General features: G+C 42.7%; 1 protein-coding gene across 4 annotated transcripts in view; it reads left to right on the top strand.

Annotated features, from left to right (window-relative positions):
* Positions 1 to 547: 547 nt before the first annotated feature.
* The window catches only part of APLP2 (amyloid beta precursor like protein 2), a 66,622-nt gene continuing 42,962 nt past the window's right edge, over positions 548 to 24,207 (top strand). For all 4 annotated transcript variants that reach the window (XM_045192722.3, XM_024557151.4, XM_045192723.3 and 1 more), the window contains exon 1: positions 548 to 753. In XM_045192722.3, the coding sequence (XP_045048657.2) occupies positions 649 to 753 (105 nt within the window). In that variant the 5' untranslated portion in view covers positions 548 to 648. The remainder of the gene's footprint in view (positions 754 to 24,207) is intronic.

A 24,207-nucleotide genomic window follows, 5' to 3' on the forward strand; every position in this document is an offset into this window, starting at 1 on the left:
GGGGCGCGCCCTGAGCAGGGGTCGGGAGAGGAGGAAACTGCCTCATCTACCCTTCTCCTCTTTCGGGGGAGGGCCTTCGGTACCCAGCTAGGACTGGGAAAACTTTATCCTGTTTTTTTTAATTCTGTAAAACCATTTTACAGAACCCAAAAGAGGGCAGTACCCAAAGGAGTCTGAAAAATACCCTGCAAGGGCAGGGGAGCGGGTCGTCCCCGGATCAGGAGGCTGCAGGCGGACTGAGCAGCCCCGCGAGGACCGATTACCGCGTGGGCTGTTGGAGGTCGTTGGGTGCTGCTACCAAGGCTGAGGTGGGCCCAGCGCCCACCCGACGCACACCCCCGCGCACAAATTCAGGCGGGGAGGGGCTGTCAGCGAACGGGGGCGGGACCTGGAGCGCGGCTGGTCCAGGCTCTTTCCTTCCCTGATTGGGTGTAGGCTGACCGAAAGGCCGTGTCTTGGAGCGGTTCTACAGGCCAGCATTGGGCAGTGCAGGAGGAGGGCGTGGCTTTATGAAGTCAGTTCCGGTTGGTGTAAAACCCCCGGGGCGGCGGCGAACTGGCATCAGATGCTTCTGGGTCGCGGCGGGGAAGGTGCTTGTTCCATCAGTGTGTGAGCTTCAGGCCGAGCGCTAGAGCGACCCGGCGAGGGATGGCGGCCACCGGGACCGCGGCCGCCGTGGCCACGGGCAGGTTCCTGATCCTGCTGCTGCTCGGGCTCACGGCACCCGCCGCGGCGCTAGCTGGCTACATCGAGGTGGGGAGCGGACGAACGCCCAAGCGCAGTGTTTTTCACCCGCCGTGGGAGCGCGGCCTGTGGGCGGGTGGTCTGGGGGCGCGCGCGCGCGGGGAGGTGGTGGTCCGGCGCTGCGGCGGGTCTGGTACTCCCTTCCCCCCACCACTGCTTGGTGCAGTGCTCAGCCGTGGAGGTCGGGCTGCCTCGGCCGCCGCAGAGGCCAAATGAAAGGCATCGGGGCTGCGGGGGGCGGCGGACCGCCTCGGTCGACCCAGTCCCCATCCTGCCCGCGACCCCTCCGCCTCCTCGGGAGACCCTGCGCGGTCCAGACGTCCACCGCGCCCTCCCCCCGGACGATGCGAGCCTCGGTCGGCAGACCCGGACCTCGAGGCGGCGCCGGCTGTGGGGGCAGCGCGCTGCCCGCGGACGGTGGGGGGCTTTCCCCTCGGGAAGCGGCTTCTGCATCCTTTGTTGGCGAGGTGCGCTTGGCTGTGGGATGCAGCTTCCTAGGTTGGCCCCGTGGAAGCGCTGGGGTGCCGGGCGAGCGCGACTAGGCTGCGCGGTGAGAGCGCTCTTGCACCGGCTGCGGGTGTCCCTCTGCTTCTTGCTCAGATGCCTCCCTCTCCGGGAGGTCCACCGTGCCAGCATTGAGGAGGCCTTGGAGAGGAATTGTTGGAGCTCTTTGCTTGAGGCTGGTTAAAAGAAGGGAAAACTCTCTGGTGGCCTTGTTGCTCCCTTTTAAGAGTGGGTTTTCTCGAGTAGGCAAGGTAAAAACACTTTTTTTTTTGCAACCCTACCTTTTTTGGTGCCAGAATTTAAGTAGTTCTGATAACCCTGCAAACATCTCTGTGCTGCGAGATGGTTATGTGGCCTGGATTCATGGGCGATTCGCTGGAGTTGAGGCCGCGGGAACAGGCGAGTCCCTGGGGTCGATGTGGTTCTGCAGCGTGTCTGGACACCGCCGCTGCACAGAAACCTTTCTGTTCGTGCGGGGACGTGGGACTTATTTTTACCTGCCTTCTCGAAATGGTCCTTGAGCTGTTGGACTGGAATGGGTGTTTCTGGTGGTGTCTTTCATATTTTTCTCTCTTCACTATTTTAAAGATTACAGTTGATTTCTGCCTATTTAGCTAATTTCAGAGAGAAGTGAGACTGGATTTGATTACATAGGCATTGACAGACTTCCTAATAAAAACCCCAAGTTAGAATGTGTTGTACAGAATGTTTAAGTATTTCCAAGGGTAAAATAAATCAAGACGAACTTTTTCAGATGGAACAGCTGAAAACATTTGTATTCTGCTGAAAGCTTTAGGGAAAGCTTTAGGAAAAATGGTTCTTTAGGGGGAAAAAAATTCTTTAGATTACAGTTATTTTAGCTTACACACAATGGTTAGATTTATGTCTTTGATCCCCAGTATGATGTCGCATGAAAGCAAGCTAGGTCAGTGGGTTGGGAGGGGAAGGGAAAAAAGGATTTTGCATGGAATATAGAACTTAAGGCTTACAAAAACGATTGTACACACTCACCTCACTTCCCAGGGGTATGAGTAACTTCAGACACTAGTGAACTCACTGTAAAGGATTCATCCGTTTTAAACAGTATTTTCCTTTCAAGTTTAAGCAGAATATTAATGCTGGTATGGCTGCTTCAAGAGAGAACTAACAATTTCAGCATTAGTTGTGTATTACATTTAGATTGTTACCCACCATATTGTTTGGTTCCCCGAAATGATTTTTAAATGCTATTTAAAAATTTCTGTTCTTCAAAACTATATTTTTGCCCACACTAAATTATTTTTCTCAAATGTTTTTTTTTCCTTTGTCAAGCAGGCAGAAATTTTATGCATATGTATATGTTTTGATTTTATTTACTTGTTGTCAGGCAAAGGATTGCCTAAGCCTTAATTTAGATGAGAATGGCCTAAATCTGGATGTCTTTGGGAAGGTCTTTATTGAGATTAGCCAAAGGGATTCTAGCCAAATCCCTGATCAAGTTGCTTGGCACAGAATTATTAATTGGAGAATCTTTAGTGTTGCTTGGTGTTGACTGAATTAATCTCTTACACCTGTTTAAAAAGAAAAACCCACCTCTGTACTCGGGGTCACTTCCTTTTTTAAATCCAGGACAAATCCTGTTGTGTGCGTGATCCCATTTGGGATTCTCAGACGTATTTGTGCTGAAACTCGGCACTGTGTGAAGTGGTCATTGAAGCCTCTGAGAGCCAGAACTTGAGTTCTTTCCGCCACATTGGAAAGAAAGTAGGCCATTCGATAGCCAGTTTTCAGGGAAGTCAAAGTATGACCCCTGCAGCACAAGGTAGAGAATGGGGAATGTCTGATTATGACTTGCAGAGGTATCAGTGCATCTGATAGGAGTATCAGTCCTTATTTTATCATAACTGTCTTTGAATCTTTTGGTGAGTATGATAGACTAAGTTGTAACAATCGGGTCCTCCTTTCATGGAAGGGATTTGTTTCACCATCCAGACCCGCCTGCCCAATGGCACAGCCACATGTGGATGCTGACCTTGCAGTTGTGCGTGGTGTGATGGAGGGATGAATTTTCCATTGTATTTAATTTTCACTTACTTTTGTTTTTTAAATAATATTATTCCCTAGACCTGAGAATGAATGTTTTTAGGCCCTTGTTTAAAAAAAATTTTACTTATTTTTAGAGAGAGGAGTAGGGAGGGAGAAAGAGGGAGAGAAACATGGGTGTGAGGGGGAAACGGGCAGTTGGTTGCCTCTCACACACGCCCGACTCGGGGCAGAACCTGCATCCCGGGCACCGTCCCTGACAAATAGAAGCGGCTGCCTTTTGCTTTGCTGGACGACGCCCAACAGACTGAACCACACTGATCAGGGCCACTTACTTTTCCTTCTAAAGACTGATACTCAAGTCAGTCATTGGAAAACTTTTAACTATGTTTGAAACAACTTGGTTATGTGAACCTACTTTTTTACCTCTATATTTTGTGAAATATAAACGCACATCAAGTATTTCGTTTGAAAATTTAGCATCTGCGTGGAAATGTACTATAATTGTAAAATGCACACCAGATTTTGAAGACTTTTAGTATAAAAAATGTAAAATATCTCATTAATAATTTTTACACTGATTGCATTGAAATGAGAATATTTTAGACATTGGCAAAGCAAAACATACCTAAGTTAGTTTCACTTGTTTCTTTTAATTTTTAATGTGGCTACTAGAAAACACTACATCCAGGGCTCACATGTTTCTACTGGATTGCTCATTTAGTGTCTTGCTTGCAGTTGGTTCTGCGTGTGTTTTTATTAACACAGTTTAAAATATTGCTATTTTTTTCACCCTATAAATTCTTGCCTGAAGTTGGTCCAGTATGGTCTTAAGCATTTTCTTAGGACAACTTTAAATGTTTATTTTTCCTCTATTGATTTTTTTCAATGAAATTTTATTTATAAATAATTTTAAGCTTACAAAAAACCCTGCAGAAATTGCACAAACAACTCTCATGCCCTTTACCCAGATTCACCAGCTGTTAACATTCCCCCTACTAAGCATTTGCTTTGTCACTAATTCTGTTACGTATTTTTTGCTGAACTGTTTGAGATTAAGTTGCATACATCATGCCCTTTACCCCTGAAACCTTCAGCGTGTTTCTTAAGAAGCAATGACATTGTCCTACATAACCTTAGAATAGTTACTGATTTAAGGAAATTTAACATTGATACAATACTTTAATGAAATCAAGTACTGTCTGTATTCCAGTTTGTCAGTTGACCCAATAATATCATTTTTTTAAAAGATTTTATTTATTTATTTTCACCGAGAGGGGAAGGAAGGGAGAAAAGAGAGGGAGAGAAACGTCAATGTGTGGTTGTCTCTTGCACACCCCCAACTGAGGACCTGGCCCACAACCCAGGCATGTGCCCTAGCTGGAAATCAAACCAGCGACCCTTGGTTTCGCAGGCTGGCAGCGCTCAGTCCACTGAGCCACCCCAGCCAGGGCCCAATAATAATCTTTTATAGCATTTGAAAACATGGTTATTTTTTTAAAGTTAAAGAGCTTTAGAATTTTTGGCAGTAATATGGGAAGGGTTATTAATTTTTTCCAGATATAAAAATCAGAGTTTTAAACTTACCTGATATTGTTGACTTTGGAAAATCAAACCTTAAAAACTTTTCAAGATTCTTTAATTACATAATTTACCCTTACGGAATTCACAGACTTCTGCATTTTCTTTTTAAAATAACAAAATAAGTATTATATAGGTAGTGCTGTTCGTTGTAAAAATAAAAAATACATGTAGCCCTAACTGGTGTGGCTCAGTTGGTTGGGCGTCGTCCTGCAAACCTAAAGGTTGCCATTCTGATTCCCACTCAGGTCACATGCTTGCTTTGCAGGCCAGGTCAGGCCCCCAGTTAGGGGCACTAGAGAGGCAACCTGTTAGTATTTCTCTCCCTCTCTCTCTCTCTCCCATCCCCTCTCTCTAAAAAAATAAATAAATAAAATCTTTTTAAAAATACATGTAAGCATAAGAAATGAAAAATAACCTGAAGTCATATTATCCAGGGAAACCTCACGGTAAATATTTTGCTGGTGTATATCCTTCTGGGTCTGTCGGGTACGTACCATTTTATAAAATGGCGTATACTGCACAGTGAAGCTGGTACCTAACAATTACTATTTTGAATTGTCCTCAAATGAGCTATTAAAAGAAAATAGTTATCTGTGTGATTAAAAAGGAGGGATAAATACTTGTATGGTATATGTAGTCTCTGTGGAGGGAGCATTTTGAGAAGAATTTGCAATCTCCCACACTCCAGTTTCCATGAGTTTTTTTCAAAAAGTGAGATCAACTAGATTACTCTCGTGCTTAATTATATTTACTGTAGTGCACCTTGATTTATGGCCTGAGGTGGAAGGAAGGTGAGCCGTGCAGGCGCATTTGTATAGAAATGCATTCCAGTCCTTTGCATCAAGTATAACTAATAATTATTTTTTGCTAGGAGACTTTTCTTATATATAAGTACCATGAAGTCTTTATTTGATAAAATCTTTTAAATATAACTATAATCTATTTTTTTAAACCAGGCATTTTCACTTGTTATTCACACTGCCGGCGTTAGATCCTAAGCAGTACAGTACTAAAAACAAATAACCCGTAGTCCTTTTTACTCCACTAAATGCACTTGCACATGATTTCTAGGCCCTGTCCCCGGAGATTCTCATTGAGTACATCTGGGAATTCTCGTGTTCCAATGCTCCCCAGGTGATTCTTCTGTGCAAGTAGAGAAAAACAGGACAATACTCCAGCAACAACTAAAAAAACCCCAGCAACTTATTTGGGTGCACTGTCTTACATAAGTTCCCAGGCAGCCTGGTGTGAAGCAGGTGCTCGTGTCTCCACCTAAGAAGGGAATCCGGAAAGGCCGCCGATACACAGTCATGCAGCAGGGCCAGGGTATGAGTCTGTCCGTCCTGTTCTCAGTCTGTGTACTTCCTTTTCTCTACATCAGGATGTTTCGTAACGTGTCCCTTCTGGTTGCAGAGTTCTTTTTATACATATCTATCTGTCTTTCCCAGCACCAGAAAGCTGGATTGGAGGTTTGTTTTTTTTTTTTAAAGAAGCTAATTTTGTAGAAGCTCCTACATCTCTCTGAAGAATATAATTACAGGAGACTTTCTTTTTACATTTTCTGTGGCTTTTTATTATCATTATTTTTTTTTTTTTAGAGATAGGAAACTGGGGGGGGTTGGAGAGAGAGAATGGGAGAGAGAAAGAGAAAGAGAAACATCGATTTGCTGTTCCACTTATTTATGCATTCATTGGTTAATTCTTGTATGTGCCCTGACCGAGGACTGAACCTGCAACTTTGGTGTATGCGGATGATGCTTTAACCAACTGAGCTACACAGTCAGGGCTCTGTGGCATTTTAAAAGCGTTTAATGCCTTTTAATGTAATATGCAAGTTCTTTTTAAAAAATACTGAGCTTGTTTCATGTTTGTGTTCTGCAAAAAAAGAAAATTACGAAAATATGACTCCCAGGGGGAGTCTTCTAAAGATCATGGTATGGGGTTATTTGGAAGAGAAAATGCTACGAAAACCAGACTTGCAATCACTGGCTTAGTTGATGGACAGAACATTAGGAAGAGGTTGATTCAGTAACCAAGAGGACTGGGATAAGATTGTGGTCCAGAAAAAAGATGATGAGCGTTTGGGGTGTAGGGCACCTTAGGGTTGGTTAGTTGAAAGCTCGGCACAACTCTCCCAGCCTGCCTTCCTCAGCTAAATCCGCGTGGTTGCAACCCCGCTGTTGCAGTTCCGGAGGACGCGCTCTGATGGGATAGTATTCAGGGGGAGAAGAGACTGTTTTTCTTTTTTATCTCCTTTTAAGAGCAAACCAACCTTGCTCAAAGCCCAGCAGCCCAAGACCCTCTCAGGTCTTATTGGACAGAATTGTGTCAGGTGCTTATAGCCAAACCAGAGGGGATTGGGAGGGGTGGGACCTCTGTGATCCGCTTAGGCGGCTGGGTGGGGTTCTGTTGGAAAGGGGGACTGTGGATGCTGGGTAGGTTACACCCTGTGCCTACTACAAGGGCCTTCTCCATTTGGGAGGTTATATAGCTGGACTAGCTAGAAAGGAAAAGAACTAATTTATTCTACCCAGGAGTTAAAATTTGGTGGTGCAAATGAGACACTGAGGAACCTCTCACAGTGCAGGTGTTAGGATCTTGGCATTTCACGTTGCGGGGTATCACCATGCAGAAGAGAATGGCTGGAATGGTGACGTGCATGGAAAATTTGACATGAAGCGCAGCAGGCACATGAAACATGGATGAACCATAAGGCAGATATTTAGCCTGGAGAAGAAGAAAACTTGGGATTTAGTGGCGGGGGTGGTAAAGAACATAAGTGGTTTTGAATATTTTATACTTTGTTTCTGGAGTGCTGAACAGATGACTTGCTTAGGCTGAAGCAGAAATTTTACCTGGAGAAATGAGGGTAGTAAAGAGTATAGGACCTTTTATTTTACTCCCTTTAATTATGAATATTTCCAACATAGTATAGTGAATATAAAAAATATTCATATTCACCACCCCATTTTGTTAAATTTTAACACTTCCATATTTGCCATAGCCTTTCACTTTGACAATGAAAAAACATAGACACAGAAATAAAACCTTACAATGGAAAGGCCTTTAAGCTCCCCCATGTCCCATTAACCTGCCTTTCCAGAAGTAACTCTTATCTTGAGTTGGGAGTTGAGCATGCCCACTCACATCTGCAGGCTGAGAGAGACCCCTATTGTGTTTCGGATTCCAGAGAAGCTTGCTCTGGCTCTTAGAGTTACAATAAATATCGGTGTATCCGTGTGCTGTTCACTGTTTGACAGTGTTTTATGATGATTTGGGAAGATACTTGAACTCCGTAAGTAAAGGTAGACCCATGCCAGCATACAAAGCACCATTTCCAGCCTTCTCCACCCAACATCAGACGCCCTTAGGTATTTTTGAGTTTTGCTGTTGGTTTTTAAGGGTTTTATTTATATGTTTTTAGAGAGAGGGGAAGGGAGGGAGAAAGAGAGGGAGAGAAATATTGGCTGGTGCAGGCACCCCACCCAGGGAACTAACCCATGACCCAGGCATGTGCCCTGACCGGGAAGCATGCCAGGGACCTTCTGCTTTCTGGGACGACACCCAAGCAACTGAGCCACACTGGTCAGCGCTTCCTTCAATGGTTTTATAGCGTTTTGCACAGAGATCTTGTACATCTGGTGTTAGACTTATTCATGTGATTTTTTTAAATGGCATCTGTAAAATTTTTTTGGTTGTCTTTATGTTGTGGTTGTAGAAATGCAGTTGATATTTTCAAGTTGATGTATCCAGGAATCTTGCTGAGTTTGTGTACTAATTCTAATAATTGAACTGCAACTATGAAAATTTCCTAGTATATTTCGTGAATTTTGACAGCTTTATTTTTTTCCCTTCCAATCCTTGTAGCTTTTTATTTCTTTTTCTTGCTTTACTGCACCGGCTAGGACTTTAGTAAAGTGTTAAAGAGAAGTGGTATTAGCTGGTATCTTTGTCTAACTCCTGACCTCAGAGAAATTACTTCACCATTTGTAGGATTCTTGCAGGTTTTTTGTAGATACCGTACTCTTTGTCACATTAAGGAAGAGCTCTTTAATTCTAGGCTCACCAGAGATTCTTGTCGTGAGTGAAAGTTGAATTATTTGAAAGCACTTTTTCTTCCAACTATTAAGATGATCATTTGGTTTTTCTTTTTAATTTTGATAGTGTGAAATATATTAATTGATTTTTTAAAATATACAAGTGACTTTGCATTCCTGAAATAAACCAAACTGAGCTTATTTAGTTATTTTCTGGATTTGGTTTTTAAAATTTTGTTTAAGATTTTTGCCTTTGTGCTCAAAAGTGGGTTTGACCTATCATTTTTCTCTTTTGTAATGTACTTATCAAAAGGATTTGAGGGAGGGGACATTGCTTCTTGCTATGTTTTCTGGAATATTTTATTTTTTTAAATTAAAGTATAATTCACATATAATGTTATGAGTTTTAGGTGTATAGCATAGTTATTTAACATTTATATTCCTTACAAAGTGATAGTGAAAATTTAGTAATAATGTGTTAACTCTATGGAATATGTTATTTAAGATTGGCGTCATCTTTTCCTTAAATGTTTGGGGAAAATTTACCAGCAAAGCCGTCTGAAATTTTCTTTGTGGTAAGGTTTCTAATTATTGGTTAAATTTATTTACTAATTGTAGGATTATCCCTATCTTCTTGTGTGAGTTCGGTTTCTCTAGGAATTTATTTCATGAGACTATTTAAATTGATATTGTTTGATGGAAGTTCATAACATATTTATTGGTTTTGCAATGTCAGTAGAATCCACAGTGATGTCCCTTTTTCACTCCTGACTCTGGTTATTTATTTATTTACTTATTTTAATCAGCCAGGTGTTAATAGTGTTTTTACTCTATTTCCATTCTTCTACCACCGCTCCCCACCCCCCAATCCCTACAGCCATCAGCTTGTTCTTTACATTAATGGGTCTGTTTTGTTTATTCATCTGGGTATTTTAGGTTCCCTGTATAAGTGAGATCATACAGTACTTGTCTTTCCCTGGCTTATTTCACATAGCAAACTATCCTCTAGGTCCATCATGTTGTCGCAGACAGCAAGATTTCATTCTTTTATGGATGAATAATAGTTCGTTGTATATGTGGACACCCTGTCTTCTTTATCCCCATCCATCTGCTGAGGGACATCTGGTTTCTCCTCTATTTTGACTATTACTGGTAATGCTGCAATGAACATAGGGTTGCATGTATCTATTTTTAAATTGAACTATTGGGGTGACCTTGGTTAATAAAATATATAGGTTTTAGGCGTACCGTTTTATAATCAATTACCTGTATGTTGTGTGTTCACCACCCCACGTCAAGTCTCGTTCCATCACCATTTTACCCCTTCCCCTCTTCTGCCTCCTCCTACCCAGCTTTCCCTCAGGTAATCACCGCACTGTTGTCTGTGTCTGTACATCTGTCTTGTTTATTATGTATTTAATTTTGCTTAATCCCTTCACCTTTTCCACCCAGCTCCCCAATCCCTCTGTGTCTGTCAGTTTGCTCTCTGAATCTATAAGTCCGTTTCTGTTTTGTTCGTGTTTTCGTTTTCTGCAGATAAATACCCAGAAGCTGAATTGTGGAATCATAGGGCAGCTCTGTTTTTAAAAAAATTAAGTTTATTGGGGTGAATTGGTTAATAACATTATATAAGTTTCATGTGTACATCATCTGTATCTTGCATTGTGTGCTCACCACCCGAAGTCTAATCTCCCTTCCTCACCATACATTCGACCCCTTTTACCCTCCCTGTTCGTCCCCCCACCTCCTATTTTTAATTTCATGAGGAAGCACTGTAGTGTTTTCCACAGTGGCTGCACTTACTTACATTTGCACCAACAGTGCAGGAGGGTCCCCTTTTCTCCCCATCCTGGCCGGCTCTTGTTGTTTGTTGGTTTATTGCTGGTGGCCATTCTGACCTGGTGGGAGGTGGTATCTCACTGTGGCCTTAATTTGCATTTCCCTGATTAGGGATGTTGAGCATCTTTTCATGTGTTGGCCATCTGTACGTCTTTGGAGAAATTTCTGTTCAGAGCCTCTGCCCATTTTTTAATCAGATTAGTATGAATGGTGTCTGAGGACCTCATGTATTTTGGATATTAACCCCTTATGTGATGTATTATTGGCAACTACCATCTCCTGTTTAATGGGTTGTTTTGTTGATGGTTTCCTTCGCTCCGCAGAAGCTTTTTAGCTTGCTGTGGTCCCATTTGTTTACTTTTTCTTTTGTTGCCCTTGCCTGAGGAGGCCTATCCAAAAAGTTATTGTTAAGAGCTATGTCAGAGTGTTTACTGCCTGTTTTCCTGTAGGTTTTTAAGGTTTCAGGTCTTACAGTTAAGGCTTTCATACATTTTTAAGTGTACGCGGTGTAAGAAAGCGGTCCGGTTTCATTTCTCTTGCATGCGCTTGTGCAGTTTTCCTAACACCACTGTTTGAAGGGACTGTTTATCCATTGCCTATCCTCCTCGCCTCCGCACGGTTGAATCATTGACCACATAAGCGAGGCTTTATTTCTGAGCTCTCTATTCTAGTCCACTGGTCTGCATGTCTGTTTTTTAAAAGATTTTATTTATTTATTTTTATGCAGGGGAAGAGAGGGAGAGAAACATCAATATGTGGTTACCTCTCACGTGCCCCCCCCCCCCCCCCAGGGACCCAGCCCAAAACCCAGGCATGCGCTCTAGCCTGGGAATTGAACCAGTGACCTTTTGGGTCACAGGCCAGCACTCAATCCACTGAGCCACACCAGCCAGGGTGTTTCTGATCTTTTCTTAAATAAAGCCCCTTAACATTTCATATAATAGGGCTTGGTGGTGATGAACTCCTTTGGCTTTTTCTTGTCTGGGAAGCACTTTTTCTGCCCTTCCATTTTAAATGATACCTTTGCTGGATAGAGTCATCTTGGAGGTAGATCCTTGCTTTTCATGACTTGGAATAGTTCTTTCCAGCCCCTTCTTGCCTGCAAGGTTTCTTTTGGGAAATCAGCTGGTAGTCTTATGGGAACTCCTTTGTGGGTAACTGTCTCCTTTTCTCTTGCTGCTGTTAAGATTCTCTCTCCGTTTCTTTAATCTGGGGTAATTTAATTCTGATGTGTCTTGGTGTGTTCCTCTTTAGGTCCAACTTCTTTGGGATTCTCTGAGCTTCTTGGACTTGCATGTCTATTTCTTTTGACAGTTTGGGAAAATTTTTCTTCATTAATTTTTCAAATAAGTTTTAAATTTCTTGCTCTTCCTCTTCTCCTTCTGGCACCCCTATGATTCGGATGTTGGAACATTTAAAGTTGTCCCAGAGGTTCCTAAGGCTCTCCTCATTTGTTCTGAATTCTTGTTTCTTCATTCTGTTCTGGTTGAATGTTTATTTTTTCCTTTTGTTCCAAACTGTTGATTTGAGTCCTGGTTTCCTTCCCTTTACTATTGGTTCCCTGTATATTTTTCTTTATTTTGCTTTGTGTAGCCTTCACTTCTTCCTTTATTTTGTGTCCATTGTCAATAATTTCTCTGAGCATCCTGATTACCAGTGTTTTGCTCCCCCTCCGTGCTTTATGTTTTTGATGTCATTTTAGGTCTTTCTGTATTGTGTCTCTCCTAAATACCTGTTGTGGTTTTGAGTTGAGTTTAATATGTCATTCTCTTCATATCCATGGTCATTTTTTAAATGCCTCAATTCCTGTATTTATTAAATATTTGGATTTACCTGTGAGGTTTTTCTCATACTGCCTTATGGTTATGGCCTGTTTAAAGAAGGCCCTTTAACATTTTTTGTAAATTTGGTTTAAAGATTATGAACTTGTTTAGTTTGTGCTTGGGTGGAAATTCGCTCTCCTCAATCCTGAGTGGTGACGTTACTGGGTTAATTATTGTAGATTGTCTGTTCCTTTCTTTCCGTACTTTGTAGATGTTTTGCCCCTCCTTTCTGACCTGAAAAGTTGCTGCTGAGAAATGAGGTGATAGCCTTATGGGGTTTCTTTGTTGTGTAACTCATTGTTTTCTTCTTGTCTCCTTCAACATGATCTCGTTATCTTGGACAATTGTCATTTTAAACACAATATGTCTTGGTGTTTGGGTTCATCTTGTTTAGAACTCTCTATTTCCGTGATCTCAATGTATGTTTCCCAGGTGAGGAAAGTTTTCAGCCATTACTTTAAGTAAAATTGATGTTTCTCTCTTCTCCCTTGGGGTCCTTGTAGTATGAATATTTGAGTGCCTGCTGTTATCCCAGAGGTTCTTGTTTTTAAATTCTTTTTGTTGTTCTGATTGGTTGCTTTTCATTCGTCCATCTTCCAGTTTGTTAATCCATTCTTCTGTGTTAGTGCATCTGCTCTTGATTCCTTGTAATATGTTTTTCATTTCAGTTGTTGTGTTCTTCAGGTCTGCCTAGTTCTTTTTTTAAGGTCCACTTGTTTTTTTATTACACTTTCTAAGTTCCTGTATTCTGCTTTCTGGTGTGGTGAGCATTCTCGTGACCATTTCTCTGAATTCTTCATCAGGGAAATTATTTTTCTCCATTTATTTACGGTTTTGTTCTGGGATTTTTCTTTTTCCTTTGGGAGATTCTTCCATCTTTTCATATGTTTGACTGTCTGTATTTGTTCAGTGAGTTAGACAAAAACAGCTGTCTCTCCAAATCTTGAAAAAGTGGCCTCATGGAGAAGCGGCCTCTATGTAGGCTGCGTGCCCGGTGGTTCTGGCAGGCCAGTAAGATCTGAGGGGTGCTAAGCAGGCACAGTGCTGGATGGCAAAGCCAGGTGCATGTAATAATGCCCTGCAGTTTCTGCTGCTCCCTTCGTTTGACCTGAATTGGGCTTGGGCGATGTGTCTGGGAATGGGCTCTAATGACTCTGCAGGCAGGCCAGAGCGCTTGATAGAGCCCCCACTCACCCTATGGAGGTGGAGGCGGATGTAAGTCACTTTTAACCCTGGGGTGTTCCCACATTCCCAGCGAGCGCCTGTGGCTCCTCGGCCTTCTCTAAATAGTCTCTCTCGTACAGGAAGCAGTCTTTTTAAATAATCAGCTTGGAATTTGTTGATCCTCTCTATTTTATGTTTATGTTACATTTTATTGCTTTCTGCACATCATTTCCTCCTTTCTACTATTTATGGGTTTATATGTTCTTTTTCTAACAATTTGAGATGACTGCTGATTTCAATTTTTCCCCCAGCCTTTCTTATTTTGTAATGTATTTCCTTAAAGCTGCACATTTTCTCTTGAACAGGGCTTGAGTTGCAGTTCACAAGGTTTTTTGACCCTTCTATTTAATTAATTTATTCTAATTAATTTGGTTAATTGATTTAAACATTCAGCTATAATTGACATAGGGCATTTTGTAAATTTAAGGTGTACATTGTATGGATTTGATGCATTTTTATATTGCAATATGGTTACCACTGTGATGTTTGCTAGTGCCAAATCAGTTCACATAATTCTTTTGTAGCAAGGACAATTAAGAACTAGTTTCTTAACAACTTTGACATTTATAATACAGTGTGCTGAGCTTTAGATCTTAAGACACTTATCTACTAGTTGCAAATGTATACTCTTAAGCAACACCCAAATTTTGATATGTATGTGAGTTTTGATGTATATGTATTCCATTTGCTCGTTGGTCTGTTTCTGTTTTGTTTGTTCACTGACTTCGCTCTTTAGAGTCCACCTAAGTGAACTCATGTGCTGTTTATCTTTGTCAGTGTTGCCACATAGAAGTGTTGCTACCACAGCTGTTTTTATTTCCATTTTCATGAAATACCTATTTCTACTCCTTTACTTTCAGTCTGGGTAGATGTTTGTTTTGAAGTGGGTCTCTTGTAGACAGCATATACCGTATTTTTCGGACTATAAGATGCACCGGACCATAAGACACACCTAGGTTTTAAAAGAGGAAAAATAGGAAAAAACAAACAAAAAAACCCCCCTGCTCCACTGCTGCCCCACCCCCCGCGAGCCAGGTAAGCTACATTTGGACTATAAGACGCACCCCCATTTCCTCCCAAATTTGGGGGTGTGTGTCTTATAGTCTGAAAAATATGGGTGTGTGTGTGTAAGTCTTGTTTTCTTATCCATTCAGCTGCCCTATGTCTTTTGATTGTCACTTTCAAGCCATTTACATTTAAGTTGATTATTGATAGGTGTGTATTTATTGCCACTTTATTCTTTTAACCATGTTCCTGTTTTGTCCCCCCCCCTCCCCCCTTCTTCTTAAAGCAGGCCCTTTAACATTCCTTGTAATACTGGTTCGGTGGTAAGGAACTCCTTTCGCTTATTCTTGTCTGGGGAGCTCTATCTGTCTGTCCATTCTCAATGCTAGCTTTGTTGGGTAGTGTAGTTTTGGTTGTAGGTCCTGGCTTTTCTTCGCTTTCAGTGTCTCGTGCCAGTCCATCGAGGCCTGCAAGATTTCTGGTGAGGAACCAGCTGACAGTCTCACGGGAGCCCCCTTGTAGGTAACTAACGGTCTGGGTGTTTTTGACCCTGTCTTATTTGTTTGTATATCAGTCTTGCTGCTTTTAAGATCCTCTCTTTCTCTTTATTTAACCTTTGCCATTGTAATTGTGATGTCGTGGTGTGGGCCTCTTTGGGACTGTGTGCTTCCTGGGCTTTGTGTCATTTTCCTTTGCCAGGTTAGGGAAGTCCTCAGCCATTACCTTCAAGTAGGTTCTTGGTCCCTTGCTCGCTCGCTCTCCCTTTTGGTGTCCCTTGCTGTGGATGGTGGTTTTCTTCATGCTGTCCCAAATGTCCTGATTTTTTAAAGTTCTTTTTTTCTTTTTGCTGCTCTGATTGGGTATACTTTTTAAACTTGTCTTACAAATCACTGATTTGATCCTCTGCTTCATCCAACCTACTGTTTCTTCCTCTAGTGTTTTCTTCATTTCAAATAGTGTCATCTTCATTTTGACTGCTTCTTTTTTACGGTTTCTTTGTCCTTTTTTATGTTGTTGCAGTTCTCACCAAGTTCCGTAAACATTTTTGTGGGTGTTCTTTTGAAGTCTATATCTAGTAGATTGCTTGCCTCTATTTCATTTCTCCCGTTCTTTCATTTGGGGGATGTCTCTTTGTCTCCGCATTTTGACTGCCTTTTTGTATTTGTTGCTGTGTGTTGGGCAGATCTGCTATGACTCCCAGTCTGGGTAGGGTGGCCTTCTGTAGTAGGTGCCCTGCAGGAGCCTGTGGTGTATTCTCTTTGATCGCCTGCTTTGGGTGCTCCATGAATGACCCTCGTGTGGGTTATGTGGGCCCTCCTGTTGTAATCGAGTTGTGATTGCTGTTGGCCTTTGTGTGTGGGGCGGGGGCTGGACCCACAGGCTGGCTGGCTGTGAGAATCAACCCTGACCCCCGAGTGCAAGCTGCTGTGCAGGTGCCGACCACCCAGAGCGGGGAAAGGATCACGCTGCATGCCAAGCCTGCCTTTTACCAGCACTGGGCCCAGCGGCAGGTCAGCAAAAGTCCCAAGGCCCTTGAGATCCACCTCTGGCTGCTTCTTACGCTTAATCATTGAAAGAAGTGCATGAGGCAGGTTCTCAGTGCGTCACCAGGTAGGGACAAGTGCTGTTCACCAGACTGATACAGGTTGAAACAGTGCCAGTGCTGGGTCTGAGACCTCTCGGTGAATGTTCCAGGGTGTGCAAGTCTGTGTGCCTCCACTAGGCGCTCGCACACCTTTGGGCTGGGGCGGGGTCTCAGTGAGCTGTCAGGGTGTGGCCATCAGAGTTTATCAGGCCCCAACAGACCAAGATTTGGCTGTGTGAGGGTGAGGCTCTGTACTGTTCCGGCATGCAAGAGGAAAATTTCTCCTGTCCTGGAGCTGCGTAACCCCATCTGTCCCAAAGTCTGCCAGCAGCCCGATCTCAGCAGGGCAAGGCCACTGGGAGTCGGGAGAGGAGAGATGACAGGCTTGGGGGAGATAGGGAGTGTGGCCCCTGCTCCAGGGCCACCAAACTCAAGTCTGTCCCAGATTCTGCCCAGACCTCAGCAGGGTGGAGCCATTACTAGTCCAGAGGGTGGGAGCTACTGGGTCTGCCATGCTGGGGAAGTGCCAGTCAGGTTAAAGGGAAAGTGGGGGGAATGATCCCCACCATACACACACCCCAGGCCACACAACTCAGCCACTGACACCCTCTGAGTCTATTCAGACCTCCACACCCTGGTCTAGGAAGCCGATTCCTCAGCAGGGTGTGAGCTCTGCAGGGTGGGGCCACGGGGGAGTCCAGAGGGTGTGGCTATTGCATTTTCCCAGACACAGGCCCTAAAGTGTCTGCATAGCAGGAGGTACTCGCAACTATCCCCTCAGCTCTCTCCCCAGAGCCACAAACCCCAGACTCTCCCTCACACCACTCTAGTCCGCTCTGCTGTCCGGCCCTGGAACCCAGGGTTGGTGGCTGTGAAGATTTCGTACATTGTCCCTTAAGACAGGGACAGATTTCTGTCTCTCCCTGGCAGACAGAATCCCTGCTGCTTTTCACAGCCGGATATGTGTGGGTGCTTCTTCCCAGCTCTGGTGCTGTGGGCTAGGGAGCCCGGTGTGGGATTGAAACCCCATGCCTCTCAAGGGGAACGCTCTGTAGGGGAGATCCCTCTGGACTCTCAGCTGCACCTGTGGGAGCAGGGCCAGCCCTTCCTGCATGTCCACATGTGTACTGGTCTCAGTGCAGCTTCTTCTGTAAGTCCTTGGTTAGTGAGACTTCAGCTAGTCTGCAGTAGGTTGTTCACATTGGTGGCTTCATATTTCATTTGTAACTCCAGTTTGGTCCTGGGAGGTGGTGAGTGAAGCTTCCACCTACTCTACCTCCTTCAAGAGCTGTATCCATGAAGGGACGGAAATAGCATCTCTTTCATCATTTTAAAGATCTTACTTTATTGCTCATATTTAACATTATATCCTGATGTTAAATATTATCAGTAACTTTTACTTAGCTGTCAGCGTAATTGTTGCTCCTCTAAAGGGAATGTGTTCCTTACCTCTGGCTACTTTGAAGCCTTTCTCTTTGAATCTGGTTTTCAGCACTTTTACTGTTGTGTAGCTAGGTGTGGATTTTTAAAAAATGTACCGTTGATCCTTGAACAACGTGGGTGTGAGGGGCCCGGACCCCTGTGCTGTCAAAATTCACGTAGAACTTCAGACTCCCCCGAAACATAACTCTCCCTGACACGCACAGGACGTTGGTTCTGGGACCCCCATGCATAGCGAGGTTGGTGGTGCTCGCGCCCCCTGTATAAAATGGGGTGGACCCATGACCTTCAGCCTTTTTCATCTCACGGCGCACACAAACTCATTACTAAAATTCTTCAGCCCGCCAGAAAATTTGTTTTATTTTTTGACAGTCTGACAAAAAAATAGGTATAATTTTGATTCATTCACACCGGATGGCTGTTGTTTTGTTGCCTGTTGTCATTTTTTATTTGACAGTCTGAGGGAAAGAGGTCAGTGCCCCTGACTGAAGTCGTCAGGTGTTGCGTGTTTTAGAAACGCTGGCAGGACATCCCTTGAAAATCGCTGGTGTAGATCAATGCGCACGCCTGGCTGGTCGCATCCGCGGACCCCCAGCCTCTGATTGAAAACGGTGCAGGTATTTGTTGAAAGATGTCCACGGGCAAGTGGATCTGCACCGTTCAGATCTGTTTATTCCGCGGGTCAGCTGCATTCTGCTTTTAGAGCTCCTCCAACCTGTGGCTCGATGTATTTCACCAGTTTTAGAAAATTCTCAGCCATTGTCTATGTATGTATGTATGTATGTATGTATGTATTTATAGAGGGGAGAAGGGAGGGAGAAAGAGAGGGGGAGAAACATCAATGTGTGGTTGCCTCCTGTGTGCCCCCAGCTGGGGACCTGCAACCCAGGCATGTGCCCTCCTAACCAGGAATCCATCTGGCGACCCTTTGGTTTGCAGGCTGGTACTCAGTCCACTGAGCCATACCAGCCAGGGCCCATTGTCTAAGTATTTATATATCTGTTTAAATATTTCTTCTGGTTCTCTCTTTTCCTCTGGGACTCCCAAAACAAACACCTCAGTCCTTTATCCTCTGTCTCTCCGTGCCTCGTTTGATTGGTTTTCTTCTGACCTATCTTCCTGCTCGCTAGTGATTTCTTCAGCTCTCTTTAATCTACCATGCAGTCAATGCATTGAGTTCTTAATTCCAGTTATTGTTGTTTTTAGTTCAGTAATTGAAATTGGCTTTAGAAATTGTTTCTAGATCATAGCTAACTTCCCCAATTTTCGTCTTTTGTTTCCTTGAACATTTTAAGTATACCTGAAGTCTGATAATTCCGGTATCTGGGATCCCTGTGGGTCTTTTCCTGTTGTCTGTTTCTGAGGGTTTTCATTCATGTTGTTTCGTCTTTGTTGTTTGTCAGATTACTTTTGAGTATGTGCCTGGCTTTTTATTTACACAGATGGCCTGTAGATTAATTTGAGTCTGTGTTAATGTTATGCTCCAGAGAGCATTTGATTCGCTCCTGCCTGGAGCCTGACGCTAACTAGCAATTCAGGGTCGCCTTCTCATTTGAGCGATTGAGAGGCTTAGGGGGTGGGCTGTCGTCTCTGTGAAGTCTTGTCAAATTCTGGACTGCCTTGCTAGGTTCCGCCTGCTTTGGGGGGCCCATTCCAAACTTCAGGTTCTCCAAGTATGTTTCCTTTCCCTTCTCCCTGCTACCCTGGACTCCAGTCCCTTTCCCTTTATTCCTTCCATGTGGTTAAAAGCACCATTCAGCTATTTTCTTCACAATATTTCAGCATCCACAGAAAAAACGCCCTACAAGGGCTTCCATCCTTCTCTGGGTACTGACCTCGTAAACTTTGCTATCTTTTTAGATCCCTACTGCCTTTAAGCATGTGTTTTCTTAAAAAATATATTTTATATTGCTTTTCTAGTGGTTTTCATTAGGAAGATTGGTCTAAATTTCCTAGTTGCCACAGTTGGAAATTAGTTCCCACAAAATTAGCTGTTTAGCCCTGGCTGCTGTGGCTCAGTGTATTGAGCACCGGCCTGCAAACCCAAGGGTTGCCGGTTTGATTCCCAGTCAGGACACATGCCTGGGTTGCAGGCCAGGTTCCCAGTGCTGGGGTGCGAGGGGTAGTACATGAGAGGCAACCACACATTACTGTGTCCTTCCCTCTCTTCCTCTCTCCCTTCCCCTCTCTCTAAAATAAGTAAATAAAAATCTTTAAAAAAATTACATGTTTACTCAGTTTATAGAGAGAACCTATGTGTTTTTAAGTAATTAGGGAAGAAGAATAACAAGCAGGAAAAGAGTGGCAGATTCTGCTGCTGGTGGTTGAAATAATAATAATAATAGTAGTAGTAGTATTAGTAGTTGTATTTGTGGTAAACTATGTATAGTGTATTCATTGAAGCCTTGGAGACATGAGCTGCGGTTGTCCCTGTTTTATCAGTGCTGGCCTCCGGGGCATGCACAGATAAAGCAACTTGACCACGGTCGCAGATCAGTAAGTGATGGCCTGGCTCTCAAATTTGTGCTCACTGGCAGAACAGACGGCCTGGGTCAGAGGCCTGGGGAAGGGAGATCCCGGAGTGGCGTGGGAGCACCAAAGGTCTATGGAGAAGCTGATCAGTCAACATTTAGGCAAAAGTTTGCTTTAGACGATTTTTAGTAGTCATCTAAAGCAAAGCAAAGCAATCAGGAGGTAAAGAGGAAACTTTTTTTTCCCCCAATGCCAAATCACTTATCAGTCCACAGTATTTAGATTTATAGTAATTATACATTATAATTTGAATGTGTATGATCTGTCTCAGGAACCTATTTGCTGCTTCTTACAATCTTTCATTGAAAATGATTGTGAAAGTCTGAATTGACTTTTTACAAATTACTGTGGGTAACTCAGTATGTATCGTGTCAAAGAAGAAATACATATTGTCATTGTTAAAAATCAGAAAATACAAGTAAAGCCAAACGAAAACCAAAAAAAGAAATAAATGGAATATAATTTGTCATCCAGATAAATAGCTCTTTAATTTTTCCAGTCTTGTTTTCTGTACATCTTTATTTTTTTTTAAAGAATGGATTTTCCTTTGTATGTTTATAACTTATCCAATGCCCACTTGACCTATTGAATAACATTCCGAACCATTAAACATTTTACAACATAGCTTTCACTTGAATCACTTTGTGTTGTTTGGGGCTTTTGAGCTCCCTGCATTTGCAACGTACAGTGTCCATGCTGAATTTGGAGTACTTTAGCTGAGGCACAGCCATTTCGAGTTACTCAGTCAGGTGCTGCCCTACCACCTGGTGGGTTGGATATTTGCAGGCACTGTTGAAACTAATTTGAAGATATGATTGAATTTTGTTTGCCCTTATGTTTTATAAAACTGAGTGAGAAATGGGGGAAAGTGCTTATGTTAGTGATGAGAAACACATGGTTTGAGGGAGTTGGTGCTTATTTGGTACTTTTTAGGTTGAGTCTTTGAATTTCGGTAAATACGCAGTTGGCTCGTTTATGTAGGAAAAGTTAAGGAATGTTTATAAAGTGGTAGGATTACATTTTCAGGAATTTTACCAAAATCCTAGGAATAATCGAGATCACTACAAATCATTGGCTTTAGTAGCAGAACCCCCCAATAACATGTGTGTCTTAAAACTTGCTCATCTTTTCAGGAATATATATAAAGGGTAAAGGTCTTCCTCTTCTATTATTTAATTCATTCCTTTATCGTTGGGTATTTACATTTCTAATTTTTCTCTAAACAGTATGCAGTGGCTTTATCTTTTTTATCCTTATAGCTCGATCTTAAACTGACGTGTAAAAGTGCCCTTGAATATAAGTGCTTCAAAAATTGAAGCCTTTCTTCAATTGGTGATAAGTGGTGATAAGTTCATCCGAAGTTCTTCATGGTCATCTCCATTGGCACACATTTATGAAACTGCTGGGCGCAGTCCCAGAGCAGATGACACCAGCTGCAGCAGCATACAGGTGCTAGGATGATGAATGGAAGGGACCTTTTCTGCTGTTGGAAAAATGATGGCCAGTAGTTTGCCAGTCTCTGAAAGTAGATTGCTTTCATTTAGCTTATCTTTTTAAAACCTATTTTTATAGGGTTTACTTCCAGACATTTTACATTGTCAGCCACAAGCTACAAAAGTTTCCCTAGATTGTACAACTCAAATTCCAGTTTTTGTGTCATGTGGTGAAATATACATACATAAAAATAGTGGCAATTTTAAGTGTACAATCCAGCGACATTAAGTACATACATAATGTCAAGCAACCATCAATATTGTCCATTTCCAGATTTTTTTCTGGAACAGAAAACAGAAACTTTGTACCCATTAAATAATAATTCCCTGTACCCTGGTCCCCACCCCTCACCCCCACGCCTCTAGAAACCTCTCAATGAGTTTGTCTATTCCAGATGTCTCATACCAGTGGAATCATAAAATATTTGTCCTTGTTCTTTGGTCTATTTCAAGGTTCATGTGTCAGAATGTCATTTCTTTTTAAAGCTGAATAATACACCATTGTGCGCATATGTGCGACATTCTGTTTATTCATTCGTTAATGGAAATTTAGGGGTTTCCACCTCTTGGCTATTGTGAATAGTGCTTCTGTGAACAATGCTGTATATGTGTCTGAGTTCCTTCCTCCTTCCTTCGGTTCTGTCCGGTATGCACTGAAAAGTGGAATTGCTGGATCATGTGGTAGTTTTATGTTTAACTTTTTGAGAACAACCAAACTGTTTTCCACAGTGGCTGTGCCCTTTTACAAAACTTCCCACTGTCGCTCACGCGGGTTCCAGCCTCTCACATCCCCACCAGCACTCGTTTCTATGTGTTTTAGAACAGCCCTGCTAATGTGGGCGTGAAGTGGCATCTTACTGTGGTTTTGACTTGCACTTACCCAGTGAGCAGTGATGTTGAGCATCTTTTCTGGTTGGCCGTTTGTGTGTCTTCTTTGGAGAACGGTCTGTTCAAGGCCTTTTGAGTTGGGTTTTTGTGGCGGTGGTTGTTGAGCTGTAGTTCTTCTGTGTGTCCTGGATATCGGCCCCATATCAGATATGTGATTTGCGGACATTTTCTCCCATTCTGCAGGCTGTCTTCATCCCCTCGGTCATGTCCTTTGATGCACGAAGGTTTTTAATTTTGACCAAGTCCATTTAGCTATTTCTTTCTCTTTGTTGACTGTGCTTTTGGTATCATATCTACAACGCCGCCAAATCAGATGTCGTGACGATTTTTGTTTTCTTCTAGGAGTTTTTATCTTTATAGCTCTTATGTTTATATTTTTGGTCCATTTTGAGTTAGTTTTTGTATATGATTTAAGGTAGGGGTCCAACTTCGTTCTTTTGCAGGTGATTATCCAGTTTTCCCAGCGATATTTGTACAAAAAAAAAAAAGACTTCCCTTTACTGCATTGAATGGTCACGGCACCCTTATCAAAAAGTACTTAACAGTATATGCAAGGATTTATCAGCTCTCCATTGTACGTCTTTGTTGTTTTTTAAAAATGGTAGTAATACACCATTTTAATTATTTTAGTTTTGTAGTAAGTTGAAATCAGGAAGTGTGACTCTTTCAAGTTTGTTCTTTTTTAAGGTTGGGAGAGTATGTGTGAACTTTAGGATGGGTTTTTTAATTTCTACACAAGATGCTGTTGGGATCTATATGGGTATTGCAACGAATTAGATCGTTTTGAGTATTGTCATCATATAACAGTATTAAGCTTCCTAGTCCTCAAATGCCATTGGTCTTTAAGTTATTATAATCAAATTTCTTATAATGACAGAATACAATTAATTTTAGCTTACACTGTGACACTTAAGTGTTAGGTGTTTGATGAATTTTACATTTATTTAATGAGCTGCCACTCCTCCTAACTGTGATGCCTGGTGCCTGACCTGAAGCAGTGACTGAAACCCCACGGGCCGTAGACCGGGCAGGACCAGAACTTGTGTTTTATTGGCTCTCACCATGGTATTCATGGGCTTCCTTGTATTTTAAAACCCAGTTGAACATCACCATTTCCAAATAACATGGATTTTTGTGTAAAACCGTCTTGGCATTTGTTGATGAAGCTGGAAGATTGGGTAGCCGTGCTAAGTAGCAGCAGGCCTGCTTTGGTGGTTGGAGACGCTGCGGTCTCCCTGGGGAGGAGGCTGAGGGTGGGTTGTCATTTTTGTTTTATGTCCCTGTCTGCTGCTGTTCCAAAGTTCCAGCCCTTGCTGAAAAGAGGAGAGAGAGAAAGTTGGCTCAAAATTACCTCTCGCAATAAATATTTATTATTCACGGCAGATTTCAAGTGAACTAAAAACCACATTGGATAACAGAATTTTCTTTGATTTGTTGGTGGGGCTCTGCCCTGTCCCACCCCCTTTTGAAGAGAATTTCTCCTTAAT

This window comes from Desmodus rotundus, chromosome 7 (genome assembly GCF_022682495.2).
Source record: "Desmodus rotundus isolate HL8 chromosome 7, HLdesRot8A.1, whole genome shotgun sequence".
Taxonomy (NCBI): Eukaryota; Metazoa; Chordata; class Mammalia; order Chiroptera; family Phyllostomidae; genus Desmodus; species Desmodus rotundus.